At 38.1% G+C, this 23,507-nt stretch overlaps 1 protein-coding gene across 4 annotated transcripts in view; it reads right to left on the reverse strand.

The window, feature by feature from the left end:
- The window catches only part of PLEKHA5 (pleckstrin homology domain containing A5), a 233,168-nt gene that overhangs the window by 88,332 nt on the left and 121,329 nt on the right, over window positions 1-23,507 (reverse strand). For 3 of the 4 annotated variants that reach the window (XM_057703988.1, XM_057703991.1, XM_057703990.1), the window contains exons 4-5: window positions 1,270-1,353; window positions 251-371 (exon numbers count right to left, since the gene is read on the reverse strand). In XM_057703988.1, coding sequence (XP_057559971.1) covers window positions 251-371; window positions 1,270-1,353 — 205 coding nt within the window. Of the gene's footprint in view, window positions 1-250; window positions 372-1,269; window positions 1,354-18,458; window positions 18,595-23,507 lie in introns of those variants that run through there. The other variant, XM_057703989.1, reaches the window with a different exon arrangement.

Here is a 23,507-nt window from a genome sequence, read left to right on the forward strand (position 1 = left end):
GTAAAACTATTCAAAATCTGAACTCAACAATATTTTAAAAATGTACATCATTAAAATATTAAAATATACTCTTTATTACTTTATATTCTAAGCCATTGCTTCTATGTCAATTACCTTAAATATAATTAGGTTCACGTAATAATAAAAATGAAATGATTATTCTATAATTCTAAGTCCATTAAGAGTGATACTAACAGATACTACCAATTATACCAGTTATCAATAATTAACAGTAAGCAAAATAACTTACTCTGCCTACAGGGCTCATTGGATGCACTGCATAGTCTGAAGTCATGTTATAGTTAGAAGCTTCGTTTATCATGCTTATAGGTCGTTCCTTCTTTTCTTCGGATGTCATGGTTGCAACGGTCCTGAAATACAATATGTCAGAAGGCTAGAACTTGCAGTTTAATTAAATCACTTCACAATAATGTTCCCTAGAGTTAATGCTGGTGTTTGACTTTTTCTAAACAGCTGGGTACTAGTTAGAGCTACATAAGCTCTAGAGTTGGAGCTTAATATTTACAACTACTTTAAATATAAGTAAGCACAACTTAAGTTAACATTATGTTTATTTTAATAAGCCTTAAGGCAGATATACTACTTGGTCATCTAACGGTACTATTAAAAATTTAATTGCAAGATCAGCTATTCTCATACTGAAAACAATAACAATGATAGGGAATTCCGAGGCAGTCCAGTGGTTAGGACTCGGAGCTTTCACTGCCGAGGACTCGGGTTCCATCCCTGGTTGGGGAACTGAGACTCCCCCAAGTCACACGGCGTGGCCAAAAAAAAAAAAGAAAAAAGAAAAAAAAGAAAACAATAACGATAATACCAATAACTAATTTTTGTGAAGAGATTTACAGTATATAAACTACTTTCACACAAATTTCATTTGATGATTATAAAAACCCTGAGAAATGATAATTACCACTACCTTTGATTTAAGGATGAGAAAACTAAGCTCAAATTAGTTGAAAAATTTGACTAAGCTGACAGTTTCCCTGACCTTGCATCCTGTGCTCTTGAGTTTACGGTGTCTGAGCTATTGTAAAAAACAGCTTCTGAAACTAAATTCCTCACGAAAAAAATTTTTAAGTCATGTTTCTATATCACACATGTAAACAGATGGCATTCTGTTATTGTACTTGACTGCAAGTGTCCAGATAAGAAAACTGTTAAGTTGTACTGTATTAAATACGGTAACAGTGATTTCAATGCTAACCCCATCCTGAACAGAGGCATTTCATGAAACATTTTACTTACTGTTCATTCACTACAAAAATACAATTGTCCTGTGATGGCTGTCCTGTGACTGGATGTTTACAGGTCACTTTCCTTTCATTATGGCTGGAAGAAAAGAGAATAAAAGAAAATATATGTACTATTACCACAAACTTTAAAAAATATCCTGGTAGCAAAATAGCCATTTCTTCACTGCAACATGAAAGGTAGTGAATAAAGGAGATGCAATTCAAACTCGCAGGTGTTGACACTCCTACATAACCTTTTCTACTATCTACTGTGTGCACACGTGTGTGTAAATGCTACTTACAGTTTCACAGTACAGCTAGACTGAACACACACCTCCCCCGCCCCGGCCCCCAAGCATGACCTCAATCTGTTCTATTTTATAAACAAAAGTAAGTTGATCTGGCTCCACAATCACTGCATTATTTTTCTTTCCATTTATTTGTATCATCTTTAATCTCCATTGTCAATGTCCTTCTTTTTTTTTAAACCCCTTTTTGGTTTTTTCTAGAGCTATTTCTCTTCGTTTATTAGTAGTAGTAGTATTTTTTTGCTGCGTGAGGGCTTTCTCTAGTTGCGGCGAGTGAGGGCTTCTCATTGCAGTGGCTTCTCTTGTGGCAGAGCACAGGCTCTAGATGCGGAGGCTCAGTAGTTGTGGCTCACGGGCTTAGTGGCTCTACGGCATGTGGGATCTTCCTGAACCAGGGATTGAACCTGTGTCCCCTGCATTGGCAGGTGGATTCTTAACCACTGCACCACCAGGGAAGTCCCAATCATTGCATTCTACATGCTAGGTGGGCCACAAAAAAGTGGCCTAAGTATGAATATCCACTTACCTTCATTATTTTGTATCCCAATCTAGGTACATTACAGAGACCTAATGCCAAATTCATGTATGGAAAAATAAATCTAACAGTACTACTAGATGGGCACCAGATCATTAAAACAAGGTATACAGTTTAAATATGTGTGTGTGTGTGTGTGTGTGTGTGTGTGTGTGTATGTATATAGACTACTGTGACGATAGAATGACTGATGGAATATAATGCGTTTCTATTATTCCTTTAGTTAATTGGTGCTTATTACACCAATTGGTGTTTACATGACTACGAATTTATCAGACTTTTGCGGTGGTTTTTTCTTTTCACAAAACATATTTGATAGGTGTTAAGAGGTGGTGGATTTAGATATTTATTTGTGGTAATATTTTCACTACACAAAAAGTAATTAAGTGACTTTATTTTACCTGCTGATCTGGAGACCTAAATCTCATAATGGGATATCTATTTATATACTAAGCAATAAACTGATAACAGAATAACTAAGAAAGTACAGCCTCTGGAGATAAGTGGAAAACAATGCGATGAATACCACCAATGTGTCAAGGTCTGTAAATTCTCATGTTTCAACAGAATAAAACACGGTGGGGGAGAAGAGGGGTAAACCTGCGACAGAGATTAGACACTTTAATAATGAAAATTGGAGGACAGCATCTTTTTTCTTTAGAGTGTCTTCTTGGGAAGAAGAGTTAAAAAGCTGGAGTTGGTTGAGTAGAAGATTATAAAAACCAATATTGCAAAAATAAAGCAAATTACCCCCTATTATATTGCATTAGTTTCCCATGATATGTCATCTTGTCTAGAAGGAATATATCAGATTCTAATCCTAATATTCTGGAAGCTGTAAATTATAACAACATGGCCCTGCAATGGTTACCGGGCTAAGATATTATGCTGACCTGGAACAGTAGATTTGAGTACCCATTAGACAAGGACACAGGGCAGTGGAGACATTAAAATAAAGAACAACCAAAAAGGAGCACAAACATTCTTTTCCCCGAAAGTGGATGCTATTTCAGTTAAATTGACATTTTCATTGTTCAAGTACTTTTAAGATCACAATGTCTTAAAATAAAACTAAAAATCTTAGCATTCCATTTTAGTTAAAAGTCCAGTGACTAAAACCAATACGAAAAATGAACATATTTATGTTCTTCTTTTACTTTTTCAGCGTATTCAATGTTTTCTTTTAATTAATATTATGATATTAAATTGACATAAAAATGCATAATTTAGAAGGACACTCTAACATGAAAGTCTTTTGCTATTCTTTAATGAAATAATTTTTCCTACTATGTATGCCTAATTGTAACACAAAGTAAACAAAGAAATCCTCTCAAATGTTCATTCATTTGTTCTGACTAATATATATCTCCTCCTCTTGAGCCTCCCTCCCACCCTCCCCATCCCACTCCTACAGGTCTTCACAAAGGACCAAGCTTATCTCCCTGTGTATGCAGCAGCTTCCCACTAGCTGTCTATTTTACATTTGGTAGTGTGTATATATGTCAATGCTACTCTCTCATCACGTCCCAGCCCCTACCCCCCCGCCGTGTTCTCTACGTCTGTGTCTTTATTCCTGCTCTGTCACTATGTTCCTCAGTACCATTTTTCTATATTCCATATATATGCGTTAGCATACAGTATTTGTTTTTCTCTTTCTGACTTACTGCACTCTGTGTGACAGACTCTAGGTCCATCCACCTCACTACAAATAACTCGATTTCATTCCTTTTTATGGCTGAGTAATATTCCATCGTGTATATGTGCCACATCTTCTTTATCTATTCATGCATCAGTGGACATTTAGGTTGTTTCCATGTCCTGGCTATTGTAAATAGTGCTGCAATGAACACTGTGGTACACGTATCTTTTTAAAATATGGTTTTCTCAGGGTATATATATTCCCCCAGTAGTGGGACTGTGGGTCATATGGTAGTTTTTTTTCTTTTTTTTTTTTTAAAGGAATCTCCATACTGTTCTCCATACTGGAGAACAGTATTTATATCCCTACCAACAGTGTAGGAGGGCTCCCTTTTCTCCACAGCCTCTCCAGCATTTATTGTGCCTAGATTTTTTGATGATGGCCATAATGACCAGTGTGAGGTGATACCTCATTGTGGTTTTGTTTGCATTTCTCTAATGATAGTGATGCTGAGCATCTTTTCATGTGTCTGCTGGCCATCTGTATGTCTTCTTTGGAGAAATGTCTATTTAGGTAGAAGATTGAGATTTCATAGGCAATTAGTTTAGTTACAAAACTGTCATCTCCTGTAAAACAATATACTTATCAAATAAAAAAATGAGAGTAATGTTTTCTAATCATTTTGCTAAAAATGAATTAAAATAAATCAAGAGTATGACAAACCAAAATATCAGCTAAACAAAATTTCAGTCTTAACTGTTGAAACGCGGTAACTTTCCACTACCTGACAGGATCATCAATACTCACTGCTCTTGTGCAAATCTATTTTTATACACATTTCTATATATTTAAAAATTTATTTTTAAATTTTGAAATCATTCCTTCTTATGTCGGCATTTACACTTCATTTGTACACTAGTGTTGCATTTTTAAGTACTATACTGGTAAAGGATAAAACATAATTTCTAAATCACTCACAGAAACTAAAAATGTGAGTTAAAAACATACTGAGTGCCAATAAATGACAGCAATGTAAATGAAATTCAAATGAACCTTTAAAAAAATAAGGAAAAAGCCATCTCTGTTAATGCATAGAATTCTTTTAGTGCATAACACACAAAGTTCTTTAATACACACAGTAACTGGGCACTGCGGGAGATGGCTGGCCGAGGTATCAAGTCACGATCACTGTTCTTGGTGCAAAGGAGGAGTGACTGCTCAGGGCCATGAGAGGGCGGGGAAGACAGGATTTCCAGCCTTTCTTCAATTCTACCAGCTTGTCCCCAGCATTATGTACAATGTGTATCTTTTCATCCTACACTCACATCCTTTCTGTAGTCCAAAAGTTTTTTCCCCCTCCTCCTTTGAAGGGTCTCGAAATGCAGATCAAGAGTACCACCAGTTTTCATATAACATTCATGTGCAAATGTGCTCCAATGCAGCTCATATACTAGGGAACAATTTGAGCATCACATAAATTCTGCATTTGTTTATGCGTGACCCCTGTCCATGAGAAAGTCTAGGTGAGTGCAGAAACTGCACCTTGATGATGCAGCCAACCAGGGGCATGCAAACCACACACCTGCACACCCTCAAGCGTCCACCAGCTACTTCAGCTCATTGCCTGTTTTACGAAACACACCCATCCATGTGCAGTGATGCGACTTTGTCTAATTTTCCATCTTCCCTATTTCTAACACGTCCCAGTAATTCACAAGCTGAAACCTTTCTAATGTCCATTTCTACAAGCAAACTGCAGGTCTTTTTCAACACAAAGTGTATTTGTAGTGTTTTGTATTTTCTAAGCACTTAACGTGTGAAACTGTGCCACCACTTTCATTAGGTTCCTATCTTTATTTTTATGTGTCACTAATGAGGTTTTTGAGTGTTGTGCTCATAAACCCATTTTCCACAAAAGCCCCAGGCTTTCATTGTCCGATTTTGCACAGGGAGGTGATTTTTAGGAAGACACATGCTGTGTTACAGCAAAAGTGACTGTGCTACTAAATTATGAACTAATGTACCTCTGTGCTACTAAAAATGAATTTGAACGTTTACTAGACAAGGTATTACTTTAAAAGTCTTTACCAGAGATTTTAACGCTCCTCATGACAGAAGAAAAAACTGGAAAGGTATGGTTTTATATAATTTTGTGTTTCTAGAGGAATCATTATAAAGAAGGGATAAAATTCGGGTCTTGATATAAAACATCCTTACAGTCACAGAACAAAGTAATTCCCTTCTTGTCTCAGACTCACTATGGCATAGCAGGAGCTTCAAACTTTTCTAAATATGAGACCAGGTATTCATCTCCACCTGACTCTTACTTCCAGACTTCTGTCTGTGATGGTTTAATGTGTACGTTTAGACCACTGGTTTTCAACTGGGAATGATTTCTATGTCCCAGGGGCATTTGGAAATGTCTGGTTATATATAATATATTACTGAAGTATAGTTGATTTACAGTGTTGTGCTAATTTCTGCTGTACAGCAAATTGACTCAGTTATGCACATATACACATTCTTTTTTATGTTCTTTTCCATTATGGTTTATCCCAGGGCATTGAATATAGTTCCCTGTGCTATACAGTAGGATCTTGTTGTCCACCTATTGTCTGGTAATATTTTTGAATGTTACAACTGGGGCTGGTAGGTAATGGGTAGAGGTCAGTATGCTGCTCAACACCTTACAATGTGCAGGGAAGTTTTCCACATGAAAGAAGCATCCAGCCCCAAGCATCAATAGTGCTGAGGCTGATAAACCATCACAGCCCTAACAATGAACTCTACCAAAGAAGCCACACTTAATTATTTCTTTGTGTTCCTCTTTTTCTCTAGAGACAGCAGAGGCAGCCACTGAGACCACGCGTTCTGGAATCAGACAACTTAGGTGTGAATCCCAGCTCTTCCTCTCACTAGTTAGATGACCTTAGGCAAGTTGCTATACCTGTCCACGCCTCAACCGCCTCAATTAGATAACAGGAGCTTTGTCACAGGTTGTTAGTTTATTTTTTCAGAACTCTTCTGGGCACCTGGGGATGGCAGTGAACAAATCATAAAAATCCTTGCCCTCATGGAACTTACTTTCTAGTGGAGACATTTATGAAGATTAAAAGAGTGAAGAGTGTAAACACGGCCTGGAACAGACAAGCCCTCGGTAACTGTTATCCACGTCTGTTATGAACTGCAGGACTTTGAGCATATGTCGTTGTCATCAGACTACTTACTGTTCAGTCACCTGTCTGATCTGAGACAGTTCAAATTAACACCTACCCCCCAAACTGTTTAAAACCCCTGTTATCCCACTACTCGGTATCTACTGTAAAAGAATAAAGCTGTGATCTCTCTTGGCTTTCATGCTTCTGGTCAAGATATCCCTAATATGCCCAAAAACAAAAAGTAGAGGAGAAAAGCAATCCTAATATAAAAGCTCCAGAGCAAGAGCAGCTATGTTTTAAAGTCGGTATTCGAGAAGGTTTTTAAATAGTGACAAACACCACTTAAAAAAAAAAGGCCTCTGCTACTCCGGAGGGTTCAGGACGGAAGGAAAGAGGTGATATGCAGCAGCTCAACTTGAGGATCACGCTCTATCAAAAATTCAGAGAAAGGATTGAACCAATGCCATTTTTAGAAAAGATATCAAGACACTGACAAATAGCAACACAAATTGCTTGTTCTTTGGCACTATGCCCTCTTCACAATTTATTACCAGACATTTAACCATTTACTAAAACGAGAAAATCAAACAAATGAAAGACCTGCTTAATTCCAGCCTCTATGGAGCTATTCCATTCAGTAATAATTTGGTTTTAAAAGATCGTAAGATGAATAAATCAGTGTGTGTATAAAATGGTCTCTTTCCACCAAATTATATAAAAAACAAATTAAAAATGACATGTCTACTGGCAATGGAATAGAAATTCATTATTCTCCTTTATTCTTTCTCACATCTTATTTGTGAACCCAACAATGCATCACGGAGGTAACTGTACCAGAAAAGCTGTGCAAAGGTGTGCCGTTTAAGCAGTTCTGAGTTTTACATCAAAAGGGAAAGCTGATAAAATACAGAGCTTCTATAATCTATTTATGGAATCAAAATTTAGTGGGTTAGAGTCAACTCTAAGCAGCAGGTTCTGTTATGTGAAGAGTAACTTAGACTGTAGGGCAGCGCCCTAAAGATCAGGGATGCTGGGTGTTTGTGTCTGTTTCCAGGCCTGTTAGAGGAAGACATTTTTTAGTTCCGTCCACCCTGCTGGTCTGCTCTCAGCAGGAGACTTACGAGGGAGTATGCCAACCAAATGACACCCCTGAGGAAACAACCCCGCATACACTAAAGAGATGTATAAAATGCACGTCAAATATAAACCCCAATAAAATTACAGGTTTAGAAAGAGAGGAAAAGGGAATTCCCTGGTGGCACAGTGGTTAAGAATCTGTCTGCCAATGCAGACGGGTTCGATTCCTGGGCCAGGAAGATCCCACATGCCACGGAGCAACTAAGCCACAACTACTGAGCCTGCACTTTAGACCCTGTGAGCTTTAGATCCACAACTACTGAAGCCTGTGCACCCTAGAGCCCATGCTCTGCAAACAAGAGAAGCCACCGCAATGAGAAGCCCGTGCGTAGCAACAAAGAGTAGCCCCCGCTCGCCACAACTACAGAAAGCCCGTGTATAGCAATGAAGACCCAGCATAGCCAGAAAGAAAGAAAGAGAGAGAGAGAGAGAGAGAAAGATGTCTGCTAATATGGTGTTTAAATTTTTTAGTATATTGATAAAAGTCAGTAACACTGACTTCAGTAACACTGAAGCAACTGTTTCACTCTTATTTTTAATTAACTTTTATTTATTGGCTGCATTGGGTCTTCATTGCTGCATGTGGGCTTTCTGTAGTTGTGGAGAGCAGGGGCTACTCTTTGTTGCAGTGTGCGGGCTTCTCCTGTTGCAGAGCACAGGCTCTAGGTGCTCGGGGTTCAGTAGTTGTGGCTTGCAGGCTCAGTAGTTGTGGCGCATGGGCTTAGCTACTCCGCTGGCATGTGGGATCTTTCCGAATCAGGAATCGAACCTGTGTCCCCAGCATTGGCAGGCAGATTCTTAACCACTGTACCACCAGGGAAGCCCACTGTTTCATTCTTAATGGAGTGTTATTTCAAACTACATAAGGTAAAAAAATATTTAACACACTTGACTATGAACTGACAAATTAAATCTGGTTTTAAAACTCCTGTTATCCAACAAGGCCAAAATTTTGCAACCTTTGTTGAGTATAAATGTAAATTTTATATCAAATATTTTAAATAGGTAAAATACTCTCAACAAGAAGTTCTTTAAAACAGGATTTGTTTGTTTTTTTGTAGTAATGAATGTAGTACTTAGAGTACTACATTAAAAAATTAAAATGAAAAATTAGAGCAATGCTACATATGATCAATCAGTACAGCACATGGTATTACATTCTTTGAATCAAGTCTGGAAAGATGCTAATCCTGATTTAAAAATAAGAACATCTGAGATTTGAAGGCAATATGACTATTCACAACTGCATACTACAGCAACACTGATTGGCCTGTCCTGTTTAGTTAGGCATTTGCACAGTCCCAAACTGGCTGCTGTGGTCCCAAACATCACATGCAGACCACAGAATCCAGAGGTGAAAGGAAAGTCTCTGTTTACATATCTCTTTTCAAGAAGTTTCCCAGGAGCTCCCCAGCCACTCTTGTTCATTAGCTAGACATATGTGTCTATGTCTAATTCAATCAACGGTAAGTGAACTCACACCATTCAAGATTCACAATTTTGTCTGCGAAAGTGAATAAAATGAGGTTATATTATAATGGCAAGGAAGAAGGGCAAGGGAAAGGCTTTTAGCTAAAGAAACAGTTCATTTTGCTTAGAGAAAGCAACTCACATAGGTTTCTGAAGAAAATATTGGCACTAGCGAATTCGAAACTAGATTTTCCCATTCTGTGTTTGGGAAGGTAAAGAGAGTGATTTAACCTGAACTTTAGAAACTCTAGAGGTTTTATTTACACACTCAGAAAAAAAATTTTTTCCTTTGCATTGTTTTAATTAATTTTAAACTTGAGGTATAATTGACATATAACATTACATCAGTCTCAGGTATACAAGATAATGAGTCAATATTTGTACATATTGTGAAGTGACCACCACAATAAGTCTAGGTAATAGTTAACATCAGGGACTTCCCTGGTGGCACAGTGGTTAAGAATCCGCCCGCCAATGCAGAGGACACAGGTTCGATCCCTGGTCCAGGAAGATCCCACATGCTGCAGAGCAACTAAGCCTGTGCGCCACAACTACTGAGCCCGCATAACACAACTACTGAAGCCCGTGCACCTAGAGCCCGAGCTCTGCAACAAGAGAAGCCACTGCAATGAGAAGCCTTCACACTGCAACAAAGAGAAGCCCCTGCCCGCCACAACCAGAGAAAGCCCATGAGCGTCAAAGAAGACCCAATGCAGCCAATAAATAAAAAATAAAATTTATTAGAAAGAGTTAACATCAGTTACCATACAAAGTTACAAAAATGTTTTTCCTGTGATAACTTTTAAGATCTTAGCAACTTTCAAATATGCAAAAAAGTATTATTAACTATAGTTATCATGCTGTACCTTACACCCCCATGACGTATTTATTTTAACACGGGAAGTTTGTACCTTTTGAACTCCTTCACCCATTTCACCCTCCCTACCCCTGCCCACTGACTCTGGCAACCATCAATCTGTTCTCTGTTATCTGTAAGTTCTCTCTTTTTAAAGATTCTACATATAAGTGAGATCATATAGTATTTGTCTTTCTCTGTCTGACTTGTTTCACTTAGCATAATGCCCTCAAGGTCCATCCACGTTGCTGCAAATGGGGAAGACTGCCTTCCTTTTTTTAATTAATTAATTAATTAATTTTATTGGCTGTGTTGTGTCTTCGTTGCTGCACACAGGCTTTCTCTAGCTGTGGCAAGTGGGGGCTACTCTTCATTGTGGTGCATGGGCTCCTCACTGTGGTGGCTTCTCTTGTTGCGGAGCACGGGCTCTAGGCGTGTGGACTTCAGTAGTTGTTGCACATGGGCTCAAGAGTTGTGGCTCATGGGCTCTAGAGCGCAGGCTCAATAGTTGTAGCACATGGGCTTAGTTTCTCCGTGGCATGTGGGATTTTCCTGGGGCAGGGATTGAACCCGTGACCCCTGTATTGGCAGGTGGATTCTTAACCACTGTGCCACCTAGGAAGTCCCCTGCCTTCCTTTTTTTAATGGGTGAATAATATTCCATTGTGTATGTATGTATATGTATATGTAACGTACATACACACATACACACTACATTTTCTTTATCCAGTCATCCAGTGATGGACATAGGTTGTTTCCATATCTTGGCTATTATAAATAATGCTACAATGAACATGGTGCGGGGGGGGGGGCAATGCAGATAGCTTTTTGATTTAGTGTTTTTATTTCCTTTGGATAAAAACCCAGAAGTGGAATTGCTGGATCAACATGGTAGTTCTATTTTTAATTTTTTGAGGAAACTCTATACTGTTTTCCACTGTGGCTGCAGCAACTTACATTCCCACTAATGGTGCACTGGGGGTTCCCTTTTCTCCACATCCTCACCAACACTTGCTATTGCATATATTTTGGATGACAGCCACTGTAACAGGTGTGAGGTGATAGCCCATTGTGGTTTTGATTTGCATTTTCATGATGATCAGTATTGTTGAGTATATTTTCATGTACCTGTTGGCCATCTGTATGTCCTCTTTGGAAAAATGTCTATTCAAACCCTCTTCCCATTTTCTTTTGGGCTATTGAGTTGTATGGGTTCTTTATATATTTGAGATTATTACTCCTTATCAGATATATGATTTGCAAAAGGTAGGTTGCCTTTTCATTTTGTTGATGGTTTCCTTTGTTGTGCAGAAGCTTTTTAGTTTGATGCAGTCCCACTTGTTTACTTTTGCTTTTGTTGCCTTTGCCTTTGGTGTTAGGAAAATTTTTTTAATGTTTTGGCCATTAATAACCATGTACTGACTACTTACTAGTATTGCAATTCTCCCCTATGGGAATAGTTGTTTTTGTGTTTTGTTTTTTTCTTTTTTTAAAAAAAAACCTTTGTTTCATGAGTAACTCCAATGACTGCTTTACTACAAAATCCATTCTGTTTTTTAATTTGAGAAATAAATATTGAAATTGCTATTATATTAACATTGTCAATTACGGCCAATAATTCTTCTGAGTAATATATTAGACAAAGCAAGGTTTATTAGGTAGTGTTTTATATGTGTATCCATGACAAGAGGTTGAAAATTTACCCACTATGCAAAAACAAAATATGTATTTCAGAAAACTCTGTCCCACAAAAGAGATTTTGGTTGTCTCTTCTTAAATTCAGCTGCAAAACCATTTGTATGATTTGTTCAGAATTATGAGAGAGAAAGAAGGATTTAATTTAGCCTAAGAAAAACAGAGTATCATAGTGGTTTGGCAATTCTTTCTGCAACCCTGGTAAAGAAGCCAGTATCAGGACTTGGACTTTCACAAGGGCCCAACCCATAAAAGCTGCCACATACCCACAGTGTTGTTAGACTGGAGCAAGGCAGAGATGTGGGGATTATAGAAGCGATTTTTATTTCCCAAATTTAGGCAGAAAACCAGACAGCAAACAGCTCAGATGATCACTGATGACTCTTTTCAGTATCCTTCCACTCAAACCAAAAAGAATATTGTACACTCTCAATTTGGCCTTGGTTTCATTACATTATCAGACAATTATACTTTTCAGCTTATTTTAAACTGAAAAGCTTTGCAAACTATTATATAAAGGATGGATAAACAACAAGCTCCCACTGTATAGCACAGGGAACTGTATTCAATATCCTGTGGTAAACCATAAAGGAAAAGTGTGTGTGTGCATGTGTGTGTGTGTGTGTGTGTGTGTGTATAACCCAATCACTCTGTTGTACAGGAGAAATTAACAACATTGTAAATCAATTATACTTCAATAAAAAAAGAAAATATTGAGCTTTCATCGATAGAAATCATAACGCTGTATGTATCACTCTGAGAGTCAGTCTCAAATTAGGTTTAAAAAACACGTTTGTAGCAGTGACTTAGTTATTAAATATTATTTTCACTTAGTTATTAAATCAATTGGTTCTATGGTGGTCCAGGGTAAATTTTAAAATATCTTTAAATGTAAAGTTGATTAATGTCTTATGCAGATAACTGTTTACATTTATTTTCCTTTGAATAAAAAGGAGAAAAACGTTATGTTGAAATCTGACCACAATGACTGTTCCTGCAATTTATTTTTAAACTGAAAATATGCTGGCATGGAAAACTACGCCTACAATTAAAAGCAGTGTTTTAAGAACAAAAGAAAACACTAAAAGTGCCATGCTTTTTCTTGGGAGAAACTGAATTCTTGAGCCTTAGTTATGTGAAGAAATAACCACTGAGTTAGCAATCTGAAAGATTGTAATTTTTTTTTCTTTGCAAAACATGTAAAGTATATATTTCCCTTCCCCACATTTAGTTCTAAATGCCATTTGCCTTTAACTTAGAGCTAAATGCTTCCAGACATCCTGCTCAAACCTCAAGTGATTCACGTACCCACATCTATGAATTCTCCTTACAGTCTTAACCCTTTATAATCTATCCTTTCTCCTCTCATCATTCAGGAAATGGATCAGCTCAGATTTCTCGGAGGAAACAAAGGACTGAACAGGTGTGAGCGCCTCGCTGATCCTCGCTCCCAACAATGAGTATTAAAATCATCACCAAAACAGTAAACACCACGCGACGTCTCAGCGCAGCTCACACACTCCGTCTGCTGCACTGGAAACTTGAGCATCGCTCCTGAGGTGTGCCTTACTCTCTTCACTTCGCACGTGAATAAACTGAGGCTCACAGCATTTAAGAAGTTGTCAGAAGTCACACAGAGACGTGGTCCCCAAGGCTCGAGCTGTGGTGCCCTTTTTAGTGCCCCTTCCCCTCCTTTCAACAGCTGCCCCTTCCTTGACGCATCTCAGCCAGTGGGACCTTCTACGTTCTGCCCTGCATCTTCTCCCAGTGTAACTAAAACACAACACAACACAACACAACACAACACAACACACACAACACCATCTTATCCTTGGAGGTCCTTCCCTCTTGCACGGACCGTGGACATACATCCTCCCCCATTTCTTTCTGTCTCACTGCCTAGCACCACTCCAAGATTATTTCTATCTGAAGCACAGTAATGAAACCTGTCCTGATTCCAATTTAATTTTAAACCCCCAGTATTTTTTTTCCATCTTCTTATTCTCTACGGCTTTGCAATCATTTTCAACTCTTAGCTGCTCAGACAACATTATCACAACATAACTGTAAATGTAACCTCACATTTGATGATCGGTCCCAAAGAATTTAAGTACAAATAACAACAGTAAAGAATGGGTTTTATAAAAGCACCCAACAGGAACTGAAAACTTTGCTTTTCCCAGTGGTAAAACAGGAGTATGATGTAACGTTGCAAGTACAGAGCTGAAAGCATTATTATAGACTAGGAACAAAGTAAAGTAAAAAATAAAAAATTCAAAAAATGAGACACATACAAATTCATCTGTTTTAGTCTTCTGTATTTACAGATAATTTCTAAATCATCTTCTCCAAAAAAACTTTCCTAAATAAAACCAACATACTCACTTAGTATCTACAAAATAAATTTTACAATAGATTTTAAATAATTTTGGAAGTAATGCAAGAATAATTCAATTAACACCATGCTCATTACGAACAAAACGTACCCAGCACGTTAATAACTGTTATCCATCCTGAGTGTTATGGGACAGCTACATTTTAGATCACTTAATAAATTACATTATAAACAAAAATGTTTAAAATAATTTAGATAATTCTCTCAATTGGAAGCCATTTGAGTGGTTCTTGAGAAGCTTTTAAATGGGAAGGTTAAAGGATACTTTATGGTTAAAACAGAAAAATGGCTCTTAGAATGTACAAGCTAATCCACCAGAGTAATTTTCTGTCAAGCACTCAAGAATCAAGTGACAGTTCTGGATGCTACCCAGAAATTACCCTACGTGAGTAGACAGCTAAGGGCATCTCCATCACTGTCTTAGTCCAGGCTCATATGTCTCCAAGACTCTTTTAACATCCAAATCCAACTCATTTTAATCAGGATATCTCCCATTTAGACCATCTTCACTGAGCCTCAACTCCCTTCTGTAAAAAAGACACCAAAACCAAAACAACAACAAACTTTACTCCAGAGGATTTTTGAAAGGATCAAGTACCTGGTAGCAACACCCTCCAAACAGTAGCTAACTTTGAATGCATTAGCAGGGTTAGATTTCCCGAAAAGAAGTGAAATTATGTTGCACCCTTGCTTTAAAAAGTTGTTGGCTCTCTGCCCTATCTTTAATGTACAGTACAACTACAATTTAACAAATCAGGAACCTGATAATTTGATCTAAGGTTAAAGCTTACTGTTGAATGATCCATGTAAAAAGTCCTCGTAAAACCACACGATAGAGTAAAAATGATTACAGGGTGTATTTTAGTGGTTTCAAAGAATACTTACGTGAAACATGACAGTCACTTGTATAAAAAAACTACTAATTACAAAAGTCTAATGGAGTTTTAAAATAAGACTAAGCAGAACTCCAACTTGGAAACCTGTCGGTAGTCAGAAATATTCTTGGCATTTAGCAGCAGTAACGTGGCATTAAGTACACATACGACCTAGAACTTCAGTAATTCGGACCACTCCGCTAGTCCCTGATGAATGCTAATTGGCAATGTTTTATGGTAACGTGCCTTCAGTGGAAGTTTACTATACCACTGGGAAGGAAGCAAACAACAAATTAGAAAAAGTGGAATTTAAGCACCATCTCTTTTGCTTTTGTGGGTGGTCATACACTACTTTAAAAAGTTAACCTAATTCTAGCCTACACTTAACCACACAGTTGCAAAAAAGATCCAGTTATTTTCTTGTAGATGAAATATTCTTCCCAACAGAATCAAGCAGGGAAGGTGGCACAGAGTGGCTGCCGTTTGAACTGAGCCTCCACGGATCAGCAATAATATTGGGATGCGGCCAGAGCTCAGCACAGACTGAAGGGATGGGGCACAGAAATGGGGCTGAAAATCTAGGCTTTGAATGACAATATATTTACATATAAAAATTCTGTTATGTAAGGTTTCAAACAATGTATTTGCCCCCTTCCTAGGTTCTCTGTCACTTCAGTTTCAAAGGAATGTATATTTTTTTTAACTCTGAAAAGGTCCAAATAATAATGCACTTATGTGACGCACGCAGCACTTTAATTAAGGCTCCATTTAGTCAGCAAATCATTATCCCCAAGTACTGAGAAATTTCTCACTTACAGATGAGGTAGGAGTCGGACAGAAATCTGACCCAGAATAGCAGGGCAGGGCCCACTTCCCACAGCAGAGACCCAGACACAGTGAGCAAAGCCGGCAATGAACTCCAACGGCCACTGCAGGCCACTGTGATGGCCGTACTCTACTCTGGAGACCCTTCCTTCTAACAGAATGCAAGGCCGCGGCATGCTGTTAGTTGGTTAGATAACCAGTCGGTTTTCATCATCACAGAAAAAGTGAAATCTCTCTAATACAGGATCAAGATATTCTGCTCATTCATTTAACTTGCTTCATCAATTTATTTAGTCATGCTCAAATATTCATTAAGCATCTGCTGCACACAAGGTTTCATACTGTCCACCACTAGGAAACAAAAATATAGTTCAAGACTATAACTGGCTTAAAGAATTACTATTCCATCTGAGTTTACTATTAAGCTAAATTTCAAACTTGAAGAATATCACAATTATATTTTTCCATCAGGCTTCAGTTATTTGTGGAACGAGTTCCTCAAAGCGCACCTTATTCACTAGAAGACAGACAAGTACTCAATTCCCAGTGCTTTAGGCATGAGTCAGACTTTTGTCAATTTCAGGTTATTCCCCCACCCCCCAAACTCTGCTCATCCTCCCTTCTTTTTTGTTTTGCCAGATTTAATTTCCTGTTCATACAAAAAAGTTTAAGTAGCTTCTCTTCACTTGAACTTTAGTAGCTTTTAGGCCAATGACCTCTCATGTCATAATGCCTCAAAAACATCTTTGTTTAGAATGTATACTGAATATATTCCAATTCATCGTTAGTATAGTAACTTACTAAGCTTAAAATATAGGCTAATTTAAAACCGTGTTACAATATTTTAAGTAGATTCAAGATAAATTTTAAAGGGAATAAAAATATTAATGAGTTCTCTATATACTCTCTAGCTTTGGGCGGAATTTTCAGCTGAAAATTCTGCAGCTTATGGGAAAAATTATGGATTTTGAATTAAGGCTGTAAAGTCAAATAAAATGAAGTTGAAACCCTACTTCTATATGTCCTGTGCTTCTAAATATAGAATAAGTATAACTATTAGGAGTTTTAATAAGGCAGTTATTGATATCTTTGCACATTTGCATATGAAAAGCTGATTTAGATCACTTCCTTTCAATACCGATCTTATTCACTTAAAAAATATGTACAGTCTTATTCTTTAACTGCTTCAGAAAATTGACATGAAAATATTTAACATTTATTAAGAATTTTTGTACTGTCTTTTCTTCAACTAGACTTACAAAGTAAAAAGTCCCTGTTCTTTAAGAGAAAACTTTGTTTGAAAATTCCTCTAAAAGACATTGAAATCACAAGGCTGCTACTGAATCTTCAAGAAAAGAATTATGCCAGAAATGACAAAGCCTAAGACTGTAAAGGCTTCAGTTTATACTATATAAACAGTACGAAATTAAAATAATATGATTCATCCACTCAAAATGAAGCGGGGGAAGCAAAATAGCCACAGAGGCGCACGCACACACACACACACCCCCCCCCCCCCAGAGTCTTACCCAACATAGCCTACTTCTTAAACTAACAATTTCAAAACAACTAAATCAATTTATATAGTGCAATTCAAAAGAGACATGAATTAATATTGCTAATAAGAAACAAATCTTGAAAGGCATGTTGCCAGCCTTTACAATCTAAGGCAGTAGTAATTTAATTACTTTAAATGCCAAAATATTGTCTATAATAATCTCCTGCCATTATACTGCTCTTAAATTTTAGGTAAATGAGAATTCCTATTTTGAATCACATTCCTGAAATAACCCCCAATAATTAAAGACTTAAATAAACAGCAGCTTCAGGTAATTGTTAATTAGAGTTACACTTTTTAATAAAAGTTATTATGTAATGAGTACTGTTAGCATCTCCAAAGGAACTTCTGAGAATTATTCATTTAGTTCTCGTGAAGGGGGGAAAAAACATCAAGCTTCTCCTCTGAATAAGTTAAAAAAATAAATGAGAATCTTTAGGGTTTCAAGCAATTTGCAGCTACTGTGCATTTAGGCAGCTTCAAGTTAAGGAGAGACCAAGAGGAAGATAACATCGTAAAATGCTCAAGTCATGTGAAAAACCTAACAATGCATTTACATTTCTACAAGAATGCAATACTTCAGTTATAGAAATACTTATAATATGTAAATCCTTTGCACAGGGTACCATGCCTGGCAGTAGGGCTACAAAGATTACTTCCCAGAGGATCATTAACTGAGCAAAAAAGAACTACTGCTCATTTAGCCATCAGCTAGTTATTATTATACATGAAAGTAACCAGGGTTACTCACCGGCCTCCATCAAGATCACGTTCGTAAACAGACATTCAACTACAGGCCAAAGGGGGGACACTGGAATAAAAATCAGACGCCACTGCTTTGTCTTTGAGCTGCTCCCAAATGAGCGCTGTGGGGAAGGAGCGCTCAGGAAATGCACAGTGGCTGTCGGGCTGGCCTGCCACTCTGCCAGTCTGACACCAGACTGACGTCACGCACCAACATGTCATTGCAGCCGCAAGTTGAGGCAGCTTCTCCAGAAGAGTCTGTTGTGATTATGCATGCCTTCCAGCCATAAGGGTAAAATATGATTTCAATTCCCTTAAAGTTGGCACATAGCATAGGGTAAAATACCAGCATATGTGGTTGCAAACAGCTTGTGAAGAATGTTCAGTGGGGAATTTTAAATAACCTTAGCTCTAAATAGATACTTTCTGCTAAAACTTTAAGCAAATCTATTTATATGATTCCGTTAAAAACTCTTTGTTGTTGTTGTTTGCTGTTGTTCCCAAAGTTGATACATATCTATTTCAAAAAATTCAGCCAATAAAAAAAGCACTTTACAAACTCATCTGAGCCTCGGAACCCAACCGTGCAGGTTCTGCAATTATCTCCATTTTACTGAAGAGACTGAGTCACAGAGTAGTTAGGGAATTTGCCCCTGGTCACAATGCTAGTAAGTGACTGGGCAGGACTCAAAACCCGTACATCAGATCACTAAGTTACACCATCTAGCAGTAAGGATAACAGCTGTTAACATTTTGGTGGGCATTCTTTTAGACCAGAGTTTGTGTATATAAACATATATTTATTCAGAAAAGGAAATCAAACTATATATGTTGTTTTGCAATCTGCTTTTTTTTTTAATCGAACAATATGCGTGGACAGCTTTCCATGTCAGTAGCGATGTTCCTAACTTTTCTCGTTTGGATGGCTGCCCACGATTACTGAAACCTGATTCCCACTGGACACTTATTTTAAAATTTTTTGTTACAAACAGTATGTAATGTATATCACAGTCTAGACACCTTTGTGTTTAGATGTGTAGGATAATTCTTAGAAGTGGGATGGACAGGTCAAAGCATGTGCATGTTTTCAACATCTACATGTGTGGCCCTCCAAAAAGAGGTAACAATTTATATTTATACCTCAATGCATTAGACTTCTTTCCCACATACTGGGTATTGACAGTTATTTTTCTTCTTTGGAAATCTAATAGAAAATACAGTTCTAATTGTGTGTGTGTGTTTTAACTGCACGTGAGGTTAAACCTTTCTTCCTATGCCTGTTCACACAAGAGGCAGTCCAGCTAATTAATGGCCACAAGAACATAGGCCCTGGAGTCCAAGTTCAAGTCCACCTCTTCTTCTCAATAGGTTTCTGACTACAGGCAAGTTACTTAGCCTCTCCATACTTCAATTTCCCTATATGGAAAATAAAGATAACAATTTAATCCTCATGGGATTTTTGTGAGAATTAAATGAGAAAAACCACATATGCAATTGGAACAGTGTCTACCACATAACAAGTATTCAGTTAAATGCTAACTCACATTTAATGGCCAACCGTATTTCTTCTGCATTTCATGCCCTTCAACCAAAGTGGTGATTCTTAAGGGTATGCACAAACCATTTTACAAAATGTACTGGAAATATCTTGTTAGAATGCTAATGACATAAAAATGTGCAGATACCTCAAAGTGAGTTGTCTTACAACTAAATCTAGCATGTAACATAACTGGCGCTGAAACACTCCCTTCATATGAAACCGCTATAACAAAAATTAAAAATAGCATTTCAAGTTGAGAAAACAAAATTGTTTCATCATGTCGCTTGAAATATAGACGAGCAAGCCGACAGAGTTTGCTATAACCAGAAGGGTTTGCATATGTTTTAGAAAAGCAGTCAGTCATTCATGGATCTGTCCTACTTTTTTTTTTCAAAGTGAAGGTTTTGCTAATTTCAATTAGTCTCTGTTTAAACCTCTCACGCTAAAAAGGAAAACAAAATCCATTCTTGAAAACATCAAAGAGAAGTCAACAGTATAACTTCTGCCATAATTCTAAATGGAAAGGACAGCCCCTTTTAAATGACACAAATCATAACAACCGTTAAGCAGAATATATGAAGGTTAAAATGTAGTAAGCTTATTATTCCTACCCCAAACCAATGTGACCTTGTGTTATGTAATAGTCTTCAACTGTTCACACCATCAGGACAGTTATAACAAAACACTTCTAAAATGCACTAAGAAGGAAGTTTTTTATATTTTTCTAGCAGATCTGGTTTAGGTGTAGTCGTTGTATATGCTATAAAATGACCCCATCTGAAAGCAGACATTTCTGTAATAAAATGGCGCATAATATGTTGCAGAATCATAGCCACATGGTGGACCTGTACATGGCTGCCAGGAGAAAAACAACAATAAAGAAGCAGCAGAGACCTGTCGGGAGACTCTGAGAGATTACCAGGAATAAAGAGAACTAACAAGTCGACCAGGGTTTGGTTTAGGAAGTTACCAGCACCCTGCACTATTTCTCTAGGACCTCAGGCCCCTCCACGCCCCGCCCATGGTGTACAGGACTTCCGCAGGGAAAACAGTGTGGTCCAGCAAGGAACAAAAAAGAGGGGATAAGATAAGGTCCCTTCTCTCAAGGCCAGAACAGCCTGGAACTGACAGTTTAATAGGGAAGAGAGAGCTGTAAACAGATCATTATAACATAACCTGATCTGCAGAGCACAGAAGAGGAAGTGGCTAAATGCCTGGGGGAATCTGGAAAAGGCTTAACAAAGTACAGTAAATGACAGCTGACCTGACTATTTCAAGAGGAGATTTCAGTTAGAGGTAGCAGTAGTTGTGAAAGCACAAATTTAACATGCAATCTAAATTTTACACCTACAAAAGGTGCCCAATTAACAAAGAAACTATTCATTTAAGGAAAAAAAATGCATACCAATAGGGCAATTCTCAAAAGTGCCTTGTAAGATTCTGCCCTGCTTTTCCCCAAAGTCAAGGGTGGCTAGTTGAGCCTTTTTGATACTGCCCAAACAACATTTTTAGGAAAGGAAGCTGAGGTAGATGGTGGATGTATTATGCCCCGTTACTTTGTCGGAGATAATAAACTTCTGTAAATCAGTAGAGAATCCTAAATCTCAATTAATTCTGATTCTCTATTTATGCATCTCTATGCCACAGGGCAGAAACCACAGAAGGGAATTCCTAGGTGGCAGAGTGGTTAAGAATCCGCCTGCCAATGCTAGGGGACAGGGGTTCAATCCCTGCTCTGGGAGGATCCCACATGCCGCGGAACGAGGCCCATGTGCCATAACTATAGAGTCTGCGCTCTAGAGCCCGTGAGCAACAACTACTGAAGCCTGCATGCCTAGTCTGTGCTCCGCAACATGAGAAGCCACAGCAATGAGAAGCCCGTGCACCGCAAGGAAGAGTAGCCCCCGCTCTCTGCAACTAGGGAGAGCCCGTGTGCAGCAATGAAGACCCAACACAGCCAATAAATAAATAAATACATACATCAAAAAAAAAAAAAAAAAAAAAGCCACAGAAGAAGAGTCCAGTGGGGGCCTCCAAAGTATTTGCCACCAAATACTGTGCTTCAGTGCATTCTTTAGGGCTGTTTGTGATGACTGAGGATTTAGTTGTGATACCTATCATTTCTCAGTTCTCAGTTTCTTCACTTCTCAGCAGCATTTAAAACTCTTGACCACTCAATTCTTAAAAATGCCACCATTGACCCTGAGTGATGCGACCCGGCTCCCCAGCCTTCACTTTGCAAAACAGGCACGAATCCAAATGACTCAACCCAGCACCCCACTGTCTCTATAATTTGGTGCCAATTTACTTATCACTAATACCCAAAGCAGAAGCTCTTTTTATGGGTGAGAAGCAGGTCTACCAATATCTTTTCCATACTGTCTAACAGCGCTGCAAATACAAAGCACTCAAATGCCCCTCACTTGATTACTGATTTTCATCCCCTGGTTCACTTAACGCAAATCTTTCAGGTCAGAAAAATACTAGCAGAGAAGACCACCACCATGTATTTCCGATGTGTGTTTCTTCTGACACTGCCAGGCAATTAACTCAATTGTGACACAATCTACCTGCAGATAGCGTCAGAACCCACAGGTTTAAGGCCAGTTCCGCAAGGCTGCCCTCCCCCCCTCCTTCAGATACCAATCACAAATCCAGGCTGTCATCTGTACTCCTGGCTCACAGGCTATAAACAGAGGGTCCCACGACCCCCTTCTCGGGTGTGACTGATTAGCTTCAGCAGCTCACAGAACTCACAGAAATAGTTATTTACCTTAACTAATTTATTACAAAGAATATTATAAAGGATATAGATAAGTAGCCAGACGGAGAGGTACACAGGTACATACTTTACAAAGGTAAAGTAAGAATACTGATCGCCTCCTTTTCCTTTCTCACAAATTTCCACATTCATTCATGTTGGCATATCAACCACCATATCTTCACGACTTAAAAAGAAACATCAAAGCAGCACTAATTACAAAAGTAAATTAAAAATACAGTCATCCCTCAGTATCTGTGGGGTTTTGGTTCCAGGACCCCCACCCCTCAGATACCAACATCCACAGATGCTCAAGTCCCTTATTTAAAATGACAGTATTTGCATATAACCTACACACACAGCCTCCAGCATACTTTAAATCATCTCCAGATTACTTATAATACTTGATACATTGTAAATGCTATGTAAATAGGCAAATTCAAGCTTTGCTCTTTGGAACCTTTTGGAATTCCCCCCCCCCCCCCCCAATATTTTCCATCCACAGTTAGGGGAATCAGGGGATGCAGGACCCTCGGATACAAAGGACTGGCTATAATTCAAAAATATGATGTCTCTCACATCCTCATTATCTTCTGTTAAAAGATGGCACAGGTAAAGAGCAAGCAATCAACTCACAGAAATTGAACACCCACAACCAGTGATAGCCTGAGACAGATTCCAAACATCCAGTGAATTTACTGCATGGGCGGGTAACTGCTAAATCAACTGAAGTTCAGTACAGAAACTAACTCGAC

This window comes from Hippopotamus amphibius, chromosome 12, assembly GCF_030028045.1.
Source record: "Hippopotamus amphibius kiboko isolate mHipAmp2 chromosome 12, mHipAmp2.hap2, whole genome shotgun sequence".
Classification (NCBI taxonomy): Eukaryota; Metazoa; Chordata; class Mammalia; order Artiodactyla; family Hippopotamidae; genus Hippopotamus; species Hippopotamus amphibius.